The sequence below is a fragment of the Kogia breviceps genome, chromosome 13 (genome assembly GCF_026419965.1).
Source record: "Kogia breviceps isolate mKogBre1 chromosome 13, mKogBre1 haplotype 1, whole genome shotgun sequence".
Taxonomy (NCBI): Eukaryota; Metazoa; Chordata; class Mammalia; order Artiodactyla; family Physeteridae; genus Kogia; species Kogia breviceps.
This window is the reverse complement of record NC_081322.1, coordinates 76,095,428-76,111,551: the sequence shown is the minus strand read 5'-3', so window position 1 is coordinate 76,111,551 and position 16,124 is coordinate 76,095,428. Positions and strand designations below refer to the sequence as shown.

Sequence of the window (16,124 nt, the reverse complement as noted above, 5' to 3'; positions counted from 1 at the left end):
TCCTCAGAATTGCAACTCCAGTTTCTGACAGTGTGTATTAACAACGTTGAAGAAAGGGATTTGTTTGGGGGACGGGGAGGGAGAGGTTTTGAATAACAAATTGGTGCGTTGACGGACGTACTTCCAGGAGAATTTAAGAATTTTGAATATTTTCTATGCGCGGTGAAATGCAAGACAATGTTTAGGTGTGGCTACTAGGTCGTTTCTCTTGCATTGATTTTGTTTTGTTTTTGCTCTTAAATTTGTCTTACATTTGCAAAGTTATTACACAAATGTATTGTCTCGGTGTTTCTATACCGTTTGCAGAGTAGGAGCAGGTCCTACAGCACAAGAACGGGAAACACCCTTGCCTGGGTTCAGAGCCTCCTGGTTGGGGCAGGACGTCCCAGATTACTCCCACTTGAGGGTTGGTGGTTCGTTCCCGCACTGCCGACAGAGGAGAATTGGCTCTCTGCGGCCACCGTCCCTCGTATGGTCCGTTCCAATCAGGGCTCAGCGGGAAGGGGCGGGACTGAGTGGCGCGCGCTGTGCTGCTTGCTGTCCCTGGCCTGGTTGCTTTCGGCATGGAGGAAATTTATGCTAAGTTTGTGTCACAGAAAATCAGCAAGACCCGCTGGCGACCGGTACCGCCGGGGAGCCTGCAGACCGCGGAGACTTTCGCCACGGGCTCTTGGGACAATGAGGTACCCCTGCTCCCGGCCTGGGAAGCCCCTGCCTCCTTCTTCCCTTCTGGAATCGCTCTGCCGGCTGCCGGCGCGCGAACTCTCTCGTCTCTGGCTCCTCTCGCCCTTCTCTGTCCCCCGAATGCACGTCTCAGGCTCGGTTGCCTTGTACCCCAGAGCCATCGATGGCCTCGTATCTCCTCTTTTTTTAATGATTATCATTCCGTTTGCCTGGGATGCTTTTAAAGCAAGGTTGATTGAAGGCAGTGCAAATTTTAATTTCGGAGAGTTTGACATATATTTCATCTCAAGATAAAATTTTCTGCTTTACAGGAAAATTATGTTTCACTGTGGTCTATTGGAGATTTTGGGAACTTGGACTCTGATGGAGGATTTGAAGGAGACCATCAGTTATTGTGTGATATCAGACACCATGGTGATGTAATGGATTTACAAGTAAGTCTGTAATATACAAAAACTAACTTTTAAAAAACTGAGAGTGATCTTGACATTTAGAGATGTAAAGGACCTTAAAGTTTGTCTAGTCTCACCCCAGGTTTACAAGAAACTGCGTTCCCTATAGGTTATGATTTGCCAACATCATATAACTGCTTAGTGGCAGAATCAGGACTGGGGACTGGGGAAGGGGATGTGGAATTAATCCTAGCTTGTTTGTTTGCCTAATTGACCATCTACTATGTGCCAAGCACCGTTTACATAAGTTAATTTCATTCTCATCGCATGCTTGTTGAATCAAGTACTGTTATCTTTGTCTTAATGAGAACACTGAGACTAAGATCTTTGGAGCATGTACTATGTGACAAATACTGTGCAAGGCACTTTACATGTTTTTGCTTTTTGAGTTCTCATAACAGCCTAGCAGGGATTAGTTCTCTGTTTTGCAAGTTTACCAAGGCTTAGAGGACTTAACTTGGCCAGGGTCTCAAAGCTGGTAGTAAGTGATGGGAATGGAATTTTGACTCTCACATTTTATTTGCTTAGCATTTATAGGCTCTTTGCATTTTAAAATTGTTATACTACTAATTGAGTCAAACAAATGGCTTCCTCCCTGCTAATATTTATGAATCTCTAACAAGCAAGAATGTTCTTAGTTTTTTGACCAGGAAAGAATTGTAGCTGCTTCATCAACAGGATGTGTAACAATTTTCCTTCACCATCCGAATAACCAGGTAAAGAACTTTTGTTTGAAATCTCAATTTGCATTTTAATTGTTTTTAGGAAGGTTTAAAGAAGACTGTACTTAATAATGACACAAATAATAAAGTTTTATAGTCTTAAAACATGTAGGGGAGGGCTTCCCTGGTGGCGCAGCGGTTGAGAGTTCGCCTGCCGATGCAGGGAACGCGGGTTCGTGCTCCGGTCCGGGAAGATCCCACATGCCGCGGAGCGGCTGGGCCCGTGAGCCATGGCCGCTGAGCCTGTGCGTCCGGAGCCTGTGCTCCGCAACGGGAGAGGCCACAACAGTGAGAGGCCCGTGTACCGCAAAAAAAACACACAAAAAAAACCAAAACAACAAAACAAACACGTAGGGGAAAAATCATTGTATTACCCATCTTTTAGTAGATTAATTCTAGAACCATGTTCGTATGAATCTTCATTCAAATTGGGTATCTCTTATATTCTCTTAGGTTAGATCTAACAATATGGTATTCTGGCAAGTACTTTTCCTGTAATTCTCTTTTAAGATCCTAGTCTGGTCTTTTGAAGAAAGAAAGAGCACTTTCTAGCTCAAGCATCATGAGAGAGAATAGGAACAGCTACTTTGCTTCAGATAGAACCTAGGTTTCTATTGAAAGAGAGGATATACTAAATGAAGGCTTGACATTTTTTACCATGCATTCTTTCTTGTGTGTGCCAAAGCCTGACTGCTGATCTTCAGAGCATAGTTGTAAGGGCACTCCTTTAAAATAGACCCACTTGAAGTAAAAGTTTTAAGTTGCTAAAAGAGAATGCTTACTTAGATTTGGGGATTAATAAAGGTCATCTTACTAATAGGCATGCCTAGTAAATACAAGAGCCAGGTCTAGTTAAATATTCTTTTTTGGGGGGGGGGGGGTTCCCTGGCGGTGCAGTGGTTGGGAGTCCGCCTGCTGATGCAGGGGACATGGGTTTGTGCCCCGGTCCAGGAGGATCCCACATGCCGCGGAGTGGCTGGGCCCATGAGCCATGGCCACTGAGCCTGTGCTCTCCAACAGGAGAGGCCGCAGCAGTGAGAAGCCCACATACCACACACACACACACACACACACGCGCACACACACACAATATATATATATATATATATATACTTTTTTTTTTTTAACTATTTATTTCAACAATGCTTTTATTTTTTATTTATTTCTTTTTTTGGCTGCGTTGGGTCTTTTGTTGCTGCGCGCATGCTTTCTCTAGTTGCGGCGAGTGGGGGCTACTCTTTTGTTCAGTGTGCAGACTTCTCATTGCGGTGGCTTCTCTTGTTGCAGAGCATGGGCTCTAGGTGCACGGGCTTCAGTAGTTGCAGCACGCAGGTTCAGTAGTTGTGGCTCTCGGGCTCTAGAGCGCAGGCTCAGTAGTTGTGGCGCATGGGGTTAGTAGCTCCGCAGCATGTGGGATCTTCCCGGACCAGGGTTTGAACCCGTGTCCTCTGCATTGGCAGGTGGATTCTTAACCACTGTGCCACAAGGGAAGTCCTCACTATTTTTCTTAATGGAGTCATTTGGAAAGCACTACAGAGATTTTCTCTTAAATGTAGGCCAGTCCCCTTAAGTATTTAGAGTTGCCTTTGAACACATAATTACCTGATAACCTAAAAACCATTTCTTTAGTTTGAGATAAGTTTGGGATGTTATTAAAAAGCGTTTCTTTTGAACCTAATCTGGTATATACAGAGCTTTAATGGAAGTAGTTTCTAGACCTTAATGCTTGGAATACAAAGGGAAAAGAGTTACTATGTTTCTAGAAGAGTGTGAGACACAATTTTAGTTGGGGAAAGCTCTAGTTTTTTGGAGCTTTGTTTAGATTAATCATAGCCTCTTTTGTGACATGTAGACTCTGTCAGTCAGCCAGCAGTGGACAACAGCTCATTACCACACAGGTCCAGGCAGTCCCTCCTGTAGCAGTGCACCATGCACAGGTGTTGTGTGCAGCAACCCAGAAATTGTCACAGTTGGAGAAGATGGTCGAATAAATCTCTTTAGAGCTGATCACAAGGAAGCTATAAGAACTATAGGTAAGAAAAATCCTATTTCTTTGGTCTATTGCATAGTAATTGAGCAGCTACCATGTGCTAAGTAAATGCAATGCAAGGTGTTTGAGGGATTTAAAAATATACAAAGCAGGATCCCTTTATCAAGACAGTATGTTGGTAAAGCCTGTATGAAGGAGTGACTAGAAGAAAAAGAAATTTGTGGAGAGGAGAGCCAGAGGGGATTATCAGATAAAGAATTGAGGGGCAAGTGGCAATCCATTTAATCTAGGTTCCAAACCATAAATAATACTAAAAGGTGGCACACCAGATAAAGGGAACAGCATGGAGGCAGGGTAAGACCGTTCAGAGAATGATAGAAAGTGTAGTGTGACCTGACTTTAGGTATTTGTATAGGAGAAATAAGAAATGAAACAAGAAAGGTAAATTGCAGTCAGGCTGTGAAGAATCTAATGCACAGCTGTAGAGGTTACGTTTTGTTAGGTGGGCAACTATGGAGCCATTGAAAGTTTTTAAGCAAAGCGGTGATGTACCCCCTGTCATGCTTTAGAAGGATTATTCTAGTGTAGTAGTTCTCAACCATACTTTGCACAGACTTGCCTGAGGAGATTTTTAACAGCCAATCACCATAGACCTCCTAAATCAGAACGTCTGGATTGAGCCCATGAATCAGTTTTTTGTGTTGTTAGGATTTTTAGTTCTGAGGAACACTATTTGTTTAGCTTTTAGGGACCACTGCCTGGTGACAGTTTGGAGGAGGGTCACAAAACAAGTTAAGTGTATAGTAACTTAAGTGTTATAAGTTTAAACACGCTATGAAAAGGAAAAGGACAGTTAAAGCAATCAGGAAGGACTTCATGGAGGAGGAGAGAGCTGATGAGGATAAAGATGAATAGATTTGAGATAAGTCAGCAGAATAATATAGGTCAGAATGAGCTCTGTAGTAAGCAGTGGTGTTTGGCTCAATAGAATGGAGGTTCTGGGTTAAGCAGTAGAGGGAAATAAAATTGGATATAAAAGAACCTGAACAGCTGTCTCAGAAATGGAGGGTAACAACCTAAGGTGGAAATAGAGAAATAAGTGAAAACTTAGCCCTCTATTTGGAAAACAGTTCAGATGTCCTTTGAGTGATATAATTTTTCTATTAAAGGAGAGTCCATTTTAACATGTATATTACTGCATTTTTCTATAGAAATTAAACTGTGACTTATTTAAAATTTCATTTGTAATATTTCAATCAATGGAGGGAATGCAATTTAAAATTTTCATGGAAAAGGTGGACCTGTTAACACACAATGCTGTTTTCTTCATTTGTAGACAATGCAGATAGCAGTACACTCCATGCTGTAACCTTCCTTCGAACTCCTGAGATTCTTACAGTAAATTCAATTGGACAGTTAAAAATATGGGATTTTAGACAACAAGGAAATGAGCCCTCTCAGATATTATCACTGTAAGTTTTGATTTGTAATTTCAGTAGTGTGAAGCAAATTTGTTTGACTGTTTATAGCAGCTGACTTTAAACCATATTGTATTTTAATTGCATGTTAAGAGAATAATCTCTGACTACATTTGCTGAAGCAAATACAGTTGACCCTTGAACAATGTAGGGGGTTAGAGTCACTGACTTTCTATACACTCGAAAATCCCTGTATAACTTATAGTCAGCCCTCTATATACATGGAATCCTCTGTATCAGAGGTTCCACGTCCCCAAATTCAACCAACCTCGGATCGTGTAGCACTGTATATTTACTATGGAAAAGTATTCATATGTAAGGGGATCCATGTTGTTCAAGGGTCAGCTGTATAGTTGGATGGGCTTGATAGTACCATGCTGCATTTGGTAAATATTTGTTGTATCGATTCAGAAGTTTATATTAATCTCTTTGAAGTTTATGTTATTTAATGGGAACTTCTTTTGCTCATCAAATGATTCTATTAATAGTGGGAATATTCTATTAATATATTAATAGAATATTCTATTCTACTAATAATGCACTCTAGATGTGATTGGGAGAAAAATACAATCCCAAGATATTTTTTTGAACAGAAATCCCCTTTCTATGTGTGCAATCTTATCTAATTAGAAAATAGCATGTGTCAAGCTGGAAAAAAAGTTATATAAACTAAGCATTAAATAAGGTAGAGTAGGGCTTCCCTGGTGGCGCACTGGTTGGGAGTCCGCCTACCGATGCAGGGGACACGGGTTTGTGCCCCGGTCCGGGAAGATCCCACATGCCGCCAAGCGGCTGGGCGCGTGAGCCATGGCCGCTGAGCCTGCGCGTCCGGAGCCTGTGCTCTGCAGCAGGAGGCCACAACAGTGAGAGGCCCGCGTACTGTAAAAAAAAAAAATAATAATAATAATAATAAGGTAGAGTAGAAGTAAGGAATATGCTGTTTAGTTGATATATAATGTTTTTAAAAAGCCAAGAAATGGAAATGTTTTGCATATCTTACCATCAAATTATCTTGCTCCTTATGTTTCCAAATTGAAGAGAGAATGAATAACTCTGGCCTTTAATTCCCCTCAAAGTTTTAATATTTAGAGATATATTTAATGTAGTCAGTTTTTTGACATTTAAGTTTAACCAGTAGCTCCAGCCACAAAATTATCGTTTAGTTACTGGAAAGAAACAGGTTTCATAGATTATTCAAAGATAAATTATACTTTACAACCGTATGAAGTCATTGTATCTCCCATTAAAGGACTGGTGACCGAGTGCCACTCCACTGTGTTGATAGACATCCCAACCAGCAGCATGTTGTAGCTACCGGTGGTCAGGATGGAATGTTAAGTATTTGGGATGTTAGACAAGGTACAATGCCCGTGTCTCTACTGAAGGCTCATGAAGCTGAAAGTAAGTATTGTGGTGATTCATAAGTTTTTGGTGTGTGAGCTATGCAATGTATTGTAAGCAGCTTTCCATAATGATACTTATGGATCATTCATTCTACAGCAGAGTTTTTGACTGAATTGTATAAATTTATAATTAACTAATCCCTTTTTATTTGAAATTTACTTTCGTTAACATGTTTGATTATACACAAAACCGTAGTGATTATCCTTACATATTCATCTTTTTTTTTTTTTTTTTTTTTTTTGCGGTACGCTGGCCTCTCACTGTTGTGGCCTCTCCCGTTGCGGAGCACAGGCTCCAGGCGCGCAGGCTCAGCGACCATGGCTCACGGGCCCAGCTGCTCCACGGCATGTGGGATCTTCCCGGACCGGGGCACGAACCCGTGACCCCTGCATCGGCAGGCGGATTCTCAACCACTGCGCCACCAGGGAAGCCCCATATTCATCTTTATGTGCTTCTTTTCTTAGGATAGTATTGTAGAAATAGAATTGATGAGTCCAAAAGTTTGCATAATTTTAAAGCTGTGATTCATGTTGTCAAATTGTTCTACATAAAAATAATACGAGGGCTTCCCTGGTGGCGCAGTGGTTGGGTGTCCGCCTGCCTACGCAGGGGACGCGGGTTCGTGCCCCGGTCTGGGAGGATCCCACGTGCCGCGGAGCAGCTGGGCCCGTGAGCCATGGCCGCTGAGCCTGCGCGTCCGGAGCCTGTGCTCCGCAACGGGAGAGGCCACAACAGTGAGAGGCCCGCGTACCGCAAAAATAATAATAATAATAATATTACGAGTTTATATTGCCACACCCAGTATGTGAGAATGCACTTTTCCCATGCAAATGCAGGCTGTTATTTTTTATATTTGCTAATCTGTGTGTTCTTCAATTCATTATTGTACCTTTTTCTTTTTTTCTTTTAACAAGAACAAAAGATACAGGCTCTTGCCTTGTTTTTAATGTTTGTCATTTGATTTTGGTGGAGATTGTTTGGCTGCAATTTTTCATTTTATCACCACATGTCAGGGTGGATTATAGTTTTAAATTCTGACTTAAGAGAAGTTGGTATTAATGCTTCAATAAAACTATAAAAGAGCAAACATTATACCAGTATTGCAACTTCTAAATTTGTTTCACATTATTAATACTTTGGAAAGATAAATGATTTTTAAGATTATATTTAAGAAGCAAATAGAAACTTTTTCCCTCTTCCAGGTATGGCTATGTCCAGGAGAAAAGAATAAAAAGGAATAGGTGTGCCCTTAGAGTCTGTTGTTGCTAACCTAGTGGTAGTTAGAATTACAGACTTCAGATCTCTTCTCACCAGCCCATGTTTAAACGCCAGCCTGTACTGTTCAGCAAAACACACAAGTGTAGTGGCTTGTAGTGTATTTTGAATTCATCTTGACTCTTGGCTAGAAATAAGATGTTTTATACAGGTTTGTTTTCTAATTTGAAGGTATATAAATATGTAAGAATCTAGATTTGGGCAGTCTGCTAATGGCTGTATAGGCTGTTTTGCTTTACTTTGTTTTAATGAAACAGTATGAATGTACTTGACACAGGGACTCACCCAGCACACATTCCTTTCCGGAGGAAGGTGACCTTTTTGTTTTGCGGCGTGTTTAATTGTGGTAACTTGTCAGAATGAAAATGCCAGCTTGCAAATAAATATATGCCTTGCACTTTTTATGCCACTCTCTGAGCACTTTCTGTGCTGCCTCTCTAAGGTTACCTAACCCAGAATCACGAAACCCTTGTTCACAGACTACTGTTTTACCTTCATGCTGCAGCTGTCTTCCTAAGGAGTCCTGGGCAGTCCTTGGCTCCCAGATATCTATTGGCACACAAAGTTCCCTTAAAGTTTAGAGCTCGAGGAGTCCCCAGTCCCAAGCTGGCTTCTTAAAAGTCTTTCATCTGAAACCAGATCCAGATTTTTGGAGCATTTCCAGGTTTTGGTTTACTGGGAGCTAGTTGCTATTTCTGTGATACAGGCCAGAAGTATCCAGAGTCTTGGCATGAGCCAAAATTGGACTATGTCTCTTAGAAGTTCATTTGTATTCTACTTTTATGGTCTTCTCTCTCTTTCCAATATAACCTTCATGTGTTAATGACACAGGAATTGAAAATAAGAGAACTTAACAATTTTCAAAAAATCTTTTCAGAATTATTCCATTGTCATAATTTTCCACAAAAAAATTGTAATAGGTCAAATGACTAGCATTGATGTTCATTCATTTGCTGGCCCAATACACAAGTAAGTTTACTTGACTTCTTTATCTTATCTACATGTTTTAGCCATTTGGAGAGTTATGTCTTTTCTTTGATCCTGAAGCCTTTGATTTTTATCACAGCCTTGGAGTTTGAAGGTGTGTGATGGAGGTTAATGGAAGGTGATGCCTAGAGACAGGGTTTTGATGTTTGTTCAACTAATCTACACAAGAATAAGCTTCTTGGTTCTTATCTTTTAGTGTGGGAAGTTCACTTTCACCCATCCAACCCAGATCATCTATTTACTTGTTCTGAAGATGGATCTCTCTGGCATTGGGATGCCTCCACAGATGTACCTGAGAAGTCATCACTCTTTCACCAAGGTAAAAAGTTTTAAGGAAGATTCTTGTGTGTAATTTTATTATATTTTTAAATACCATATTAGAAATTCTCATATTTTTAACATTAAGGAATGACAAAATGTTTCCATCCTCTGGCCTCAGGGTAAATTCTAGTATCACAGGGCTTGAAACCTGACTGTCAGCTACTGACCACTGTGCTGCTGGTGACTAGAAATGCTGTGAGCTGGCTGACTTCGGACGGCCAGGGGCCTTGTTTGTGAGTGCGTGTTGTAGGCTCCATTGCCATAGGATAGGCGTTGACAGCTCTCTTAGGCTATATTGTCAAGGGTGTATGGCAAGACAAAAGTTGATCTTTTATGTACTAAGGTACTGGTTTCTCCTCAGACTAAAAGGCCCTGTCTCCTGATTAAAGACAGAGGTAAGTAAAGGTCAGCCAGAAACTATACACTTAAAATCAAGAGGTATTTTTGTTTCTGTTTTTTTTTGCATTTTCTAACCTTCTTGTTTTTGAGTTTGTCTGTGGTTCCAAAGTTGATTTGTTCATTCATTCAGCAAATGTTTCTCAAGTGCCTACCACGTGCTAGGCACCCTTCTAGGTGTTAGAGCCCATGACAGTGAGCAGAAAAGCCTCGAGGCACATAGAGCAAATATTCCAGTAGACAGTAAGTAAAGTAACGTCTCAGTAAAAGTCCAAGCACAAAAACAGAAACTGCCCTGGATTGAGAAGAAATCGGTTTCACGTGTGTTAGAAGGGCTAAAAGAACAAAAGGGAATGGGAAGGATGCTGGAAGAGCAAATGGCAAAAAAAAAGAGGAATGCCCAGAAATCAACAGTTGTTAATACCTCTGCTGTACTGTTGGAAGTGCTGTCCAGGTTGGTTCTGGATCAGCAGAAAAGGTGCCACTTCAGCCGGGGCTGGAATTACAGCCTGTGTTGTCGTTGCCGGGAACCTGGAGCCTTTTTCTTCCCCCACCCCACCCCACCTGCCTTCCAGTCACCCACAGTAGTGCCTCCCATGGGCAGGGTCTGCCTGGAAGGCAGATGGCAAGGGAGCCTGGAAAAAGGAGTTTGTCCCCGCAAGACATAGTAGAGCACAGCAAAATAGGAAAGGAAACAGCAAGAAGGAAAAGATGTGGACCAAATACCCCGATGCCTAGGAAGAAGAGTGAAGAAAATAGGAGGATGAAGAATTAGTGGAGGAGGGGCCGCTTGGCAGGGAGAACATTTGAGCAGAGACCTGAGGAAGTGGAGGTACGAGTCACAGGAGCGCATGCCAGGTAGAGGAAACAGCAAATTCCAAGGGCCTGAGACAGAACAGCAAGGAGGCCAGTGTGGATGTAATTCAGCAGGCCGGGAGTGTGCGGAGGTGGCAGAAGCTGCGGAGCAGGACTCTGCAGACCGGGGTAAGGGCTTCAGGTTCTATTCTGAGTGTGACCGAAAGCCACTGGAGAATTTTGAGCGGGGGAGGAGGGTGATCTGTCTTACGTTTCCAAAGAATCACTTAGGTGACTGTGTAGAAAATAGACTGGGGAGAGGGATGGAAAAAGCAGAAGCAGGGAGACCAGGGAAGAGATTTAGCACAGTGGTTCTAATGTTAATTTGCACAGTATTCAAGAGTAATATAAAATATAGGAGCAATAAAAGGTAAACAAAAACTAAGAAGGAAAAATCTAAAACGTCTCCAGAAACATTCTGGAGAAGTATGGCATGTGTAGAGCATGCAGCACGTCTATGCTAATAACTTCATGTATGGATAAACTAAGAATTTTATTAGTTTCTAATAAACAATAAGGATTAGCTAAGCACTTGGTTTTTTATTTCTTCTTCCCCTATCCCCGCTATCTTGCATTTGAGATTTTACTGTTTGAAGAACCTTGGTTAGGCTGGAAAGAGCCATTTATTATATTCTGTGCCTAGTATCGCAAGGAACAATATTAGACACTGTGAAAAGGTAAAATAAATATAATCTATACAACCTGCTCTTAAGAAATACTTAATTTAGTTACGGAGAAGGGGGCATGCAAAGTTAAATCATATAAGAAATGTTACAAGGTAGTAAGTTATTAGTGGTGCGTATAAGTGCTGAGGGTTCCAGGAAGGAAAAGAGAAGCATGAACTAGAGTCATCTTCAAAGGCTTCTTAGAGAAGGAAGTTGAGCTGGGCTTTAAGAATCAGCAAGATTTAAACTCACTAATCTTTTTTTTTTTTTTTTTTTTTTTTTTTCCGGTACGCGGGCCTCTCACTGTTGTGGCCTCTCCCGTTGCGGAGCACAGGCTCCGGAGGCGCAGGCTCAGCAGCCATGGCTCACGGGCCCAGCCGCTCCGCGGCACGTGGGATCTTCCCGGACCGGGGCACGAACCCGTGTCCCCTGCATCGGCAGGTGGACTCTCAACCACTGCACCACCAGGGAAGCCCTAAACTCACTAATCTTTAAGCTTCAAGATATGAGGGACTTTGCCTTGTATTCCCAGCACTTAGCACACAGCCTGGCATATAGTAGGTACTCAGCCATTTATTGAGTAAATGAAATCTGTCTTTATTTGATCTCGCAGAAAGTTGAAAGGAAAGAAAATTTCAAATGAAGGCTAAAACTGAAATATACTGCTTCTGCCCCACTTAATCCTGTATTAAATGCAGGGCACTGTCAGACATAAAAGTTTATAATCTGGTAGTGTTCTTAAATTCTACTTTTAAGAACATTTACCTGAAATAAAGGCAAAGAATAAAAGGAGATCTAAAGCAAGTTGATTATATTTTTAGACATATTGAAGTATATTTTTAGAAATATTCATCTAGAAAAACATCCAGAAATTTTCATTTTTTGATTACCTAAGAACTTAGATTTCCATATATTATCTACATTTATTCTACTTGTCTTCTAGGCATTTTGGTACATTTCTGAGCCTTTCCATTAAAGAATAAACAGGAAGACAGGGTCAAAATGAATCTTGTGCTTTGCTGAAGATTTCATGTTTGACAGCCATATTATCCCATGGAAATTTGAGTATTTAATATCACTGACTAAGCCTTTAGTCAAAAATGGTGATGTGTTATAATGGAATTATCAGCCAGTTATTCTTGAGAATGAAAACCAATATATATCATCGCCTTTTTTAAGTATTAGAATTTCAGATGTTTGCTAGTATAAAATTAGTCTTGAAAGACGTTTTCACCTTTTCTTTTCTTTTCCCAGGAGGAAGAAGTAGTACTTTTTTGTCTCATAGCATTAGTAACCAAGCTAACGTTCATCAGTCTCTTATAAGCTCCTGGCTCATCACTGATCCTGCCAAAGACCGTATTGAAATCACAAGCTTGCTTCCCAACAGGACTTTGTCTGTGAACAGTCTGGATGTTTTAGGTCCTTGTCTTGTTTGTGGAACCGATGCAGAAGCAATTTATGTTACTAGACAACTTTTTTCATGAAGATACTAAAAGATTTCATGTAACACATACAGTTATAGCCTTTCAAGTTCCAGCTTCTCTATGCAAATTTTTATTATTGGAAAATGTGAAATTTGCAGGGGAAGCATCCATAAACTGTTGTAAATTTTGATGCCCAGTTTCAGCTTTTGTTAGTTGAATATTTTCTAATAGTAGCTAGCGTCTGATTAATGATGATGGCAAAAGAATCGGACCCTGTGGAAGATCAGAGGGACCCTCATGCTGATGAACGCACTGCCTTCAGCACAGTTCTGGGCAGCGCGTGGAGCCAACTCTTCACGTTGATGTTGTAGGGCTCAAAACTGTCAAACCACCAATGGGTTCCTATCCTTTTTTATCAATGGTATGTGGGTTTACCCCTTCCTGGTGGCCTTAGCTAGTATTTATTCTTTTTACTGCAAGTATTTTCTTCAGTTCTTCCACATTTTATTTCCTTAATAATTTTTGTAAACTTTTTTCAGAAGGAATTGAGAACAAAAAAGGCAAAATTTTTGTAGTGTTCCATTTTTTTTTCAAGGTGAAAACGTTTTGACAGTTTCCTTTATTAGAATGGGTTTGAACAGAACTCTGTCAGCTCCTTAGACCCTACTTTATTTCTCTTGAAAAGAAAAAAGACAAGTACATTTTTCCTGAGGATTTTTGCTTTTATTTAGTTTTACAACGTAGTTGAAAATTGCTGAATTGGACATTGTGCAATAAAATAGGATTTGATATTGATAAATGAGCTGACTTACAAACAAATTTGATAGGTAACATGCAGAGACTGGTATGATGATGTGATAGTATAGAGTTTTGCCATCTTTATCTTTAATGTTAATGATGACCTAACATGCAGTGTTTTAAGACAATTTTATGATATTGTCTTTCTAAAGTTAGATTAAATGCATTATTGAACCGTTAAGACCATAATGACTAATCACTCCTATTACACAACTGAAGTGTATGTTTATTTACTTTACAATTCCAACAATAATTACTATGAAGTTTTGTCTTTCCATCCCAATAAACATTTGCAGTTTTTTTATGCCGCCTTACCTCAGGGTTTTTTGGATTTTGTTTTTTTGTTAACATTTTAAAATGGAATACATATATGCACCTGCTGTTTTATATATATTTCGCTCAAAAATATTTGACTGAATGGACTTCCCTCACGGTCCAGTGGTTAATGCAGGGGGCACAGGTTCGATCCCTGGTCGGGGAACTAAGATCCCACATGCTGCACAGCACAGCCTTAAAAAAAAAAAAAAAAAAAGTCGACTGAAGATAATTAGTAACTTTGAATTCCAAAGAATCAGAGAAGGAAAGAAAATGTTGCTGATAGGAATTCTTAATCTGTTTATAGTTTTATTGCTGGGGCTAATTTTTAAAACTTTCTGTTATTACAAAAGTCATTCATTGTAGAAAAGACAGTCAAAAGAAAATTTTAAGTACTTAATCTCAAAGAGATACAATTCTTTTCATAGTCTTCTATCCATCAATGTATATAGTTTTTCTGTAAAAATGAAATATACATGTTATATTTGTAGATGCACATTCTCTAGCAGTCAACACATGAATTCAATAATAAAAATATAGCTAAGAATTTTCCTCTGACTTTATATTTCCCTTTGTATGAATGTCTTGCTGCAGCCTAAGCTACAGTGTCCCTTTCTTCATCCGGTACAAGCATCCTCCCATTCTACTAGGCAGGCTAACGTCTTTGCTTTGAGTGGCCCAGAGTTGATCTCATCCCTGGAAGACCCTAGCTCCCAGGTGGCACATTTTCCGTGTACAGTGAATGGCAAACTTGTTGTGTCTCTGCTTCGATCCGTATTATCTGCTGCTGAAAAGTTTGAACGTTACATGTACGGTGGTTGTTAGCACCCTTCTTAGTTTCCAGCAGCAATGTATACAATTTCCCTTGATCATTACAGTAAATAATTGGTAGAGGGAGGGAACCAGACATACAGGCTTAGCATACTAGCTTGGAATGGAAACAGGTTTGAAGTTTGAAGCTTTGATTTGATTTAAGGGTATTTGTAACCATAAGTAGAAGGGAGTACATTTGAATAGTGTTACATTTTCTATCAATTGAAGAGTTCTGCCAGACTTAATAAGAAACATAAGAAACTTCTATATCCTTATTGATAAATAAAACCCTAATTTATGAATTTGTTAATTCTCACTGCTTTTATTCATGAAACTATCAAATAGAACTTCTTTTGAGGGCTGTAGGATCTCAGGTGAAAGGTATCTTGGAGGGCATCTCCAAACTAAATTTAATCAACACTTCCACAGCATTCCCAACAAATTATCATCCAACCTCTACTTGAAAATATACCATGATAAAGTTTCCCATTTCCCAGTATAGCCTCCTTGTTTGGACAGCTGTAATTGATACTGCATTATGGCAGGGTTTTAGGGTGTGAGTGGGATCCAAAACAATCCTATAAAAAAAGAATCATATTAATTGTGTGTTAATGAAATGATCATGTGAACCTACGAGATGGAACCAAACACCAATCATTTTATCGAATTTGCATTCTGTTGCTTTACCTATAAGTTTCAACTAAATAAATGAATTTTCACATGCTGAACTGAAATTTGCTTCCATTTGTCTTCCTTTCTCAGGAGCCACAAAAAACAAATTTAATTCTTTTCATCATTAATTCAAATATTCAGAACTATGTATTGTAGCTTCTTTGGGGTAAACTTTTAAAATCCCTTCAATGGTTTCTTGTGGGCAAGGTTCCCTTCCCCACCTTTCTTGCCCTTCTTGGCTAAATCCTGCATACCTTTCCGGACTCCTCTTAGGTGTCATTTTCTCAAGAAAGCTCTCCCTGGCCTCTGACAATCTGGGCTAAATTGTACTCTGCATCAAAAGCCCATTGTGCAGAGCTTATATTGTGCTTACAACCATTTGCTAAGCAGCCTGTCTCCCTCTACTGGACCACAAGTTCAAGAACAGGGCCCATGTCTTAGTGTCGTATTAACAATGTTTAACACAGTATCTGATACATAGTAAGCCCTGAAGTAGCCTGAATTGAACTAAACTCACAATGTTGTTTTCCCTTTAAAAAATAAAGGCCATCATTAAAGTGTGACTTCCAAAATGAATACTTTTACAGTGGTGTCGGCCTTGCTGAGAGTATGACAGAAATCTACCATCCTGGTTCTGGGTACGATATTCCTTTGTGATGCTGTCTCAGCTTATTTTACCTATTCTGATATTTGTTCAATTGGCTGCTGACTAGTTTAACTTAAACCCTTAATTTTCACACCTGATACTCCCTAAAGCATACCTCCCTATTCTTGAGTTAACGCCGATGATTTTGATTCTTACTATAGGTCCATCCTTCCTGTTTAAGAAGAATTTTGTTTCACTTTAGGAAAGAGCTGACAATCACCTTTGAC

General features: G+C 40.0%; 1 protein-coding gene across 3 annotated transcripts; it reads left to right on the top strand.

The window, feature by feature from the left end:
- Nucleotides 1-478: 478 nt before the first annotated feature.
- Nucleotides 479-14,313, top strand: NUP43 (nucleoporin 43). Of its 3 annotated transcripts, none has more exons than XM_067011006.1 (9): nt 488-683; nt 996-1,118; nt 1,775-1,852; nt 3,711-3,891; nt 5,185-5,320; nt 6,576-6,727; nt 9,189-9,311; nt 9,675-9,708; nt 12,484-14,313. In XM_067011006.1, exons 1-8 carry the CDS (start codon nt 564-566, stop codon nt 9,677-9,679), a joined length of 918 nt encoding a protein of 305 aa, XP_066867107.1. In that variant the 5' UTR covers nt 488-563; the 3' UTR covers nt 9,680-9,708; nt 12,484-14,313. The 3 variants fall into 3 exon arrangements, with proteins under 3 accessions (XP_058939469.1, XP_066867107.1, XP_066867108.1); XM_067011007.1 differs by lacking the exon at nt 12,484-14,313 and adding an exon at nt 11,564-11,786; XM_059083486.2 differs by lacking the exon at nt 9,675-9,708 and having other exon boundaries at nt 479-683.
- Nucleotides 14,314-16,124: the final 1,811 nt, after the last annotated feature.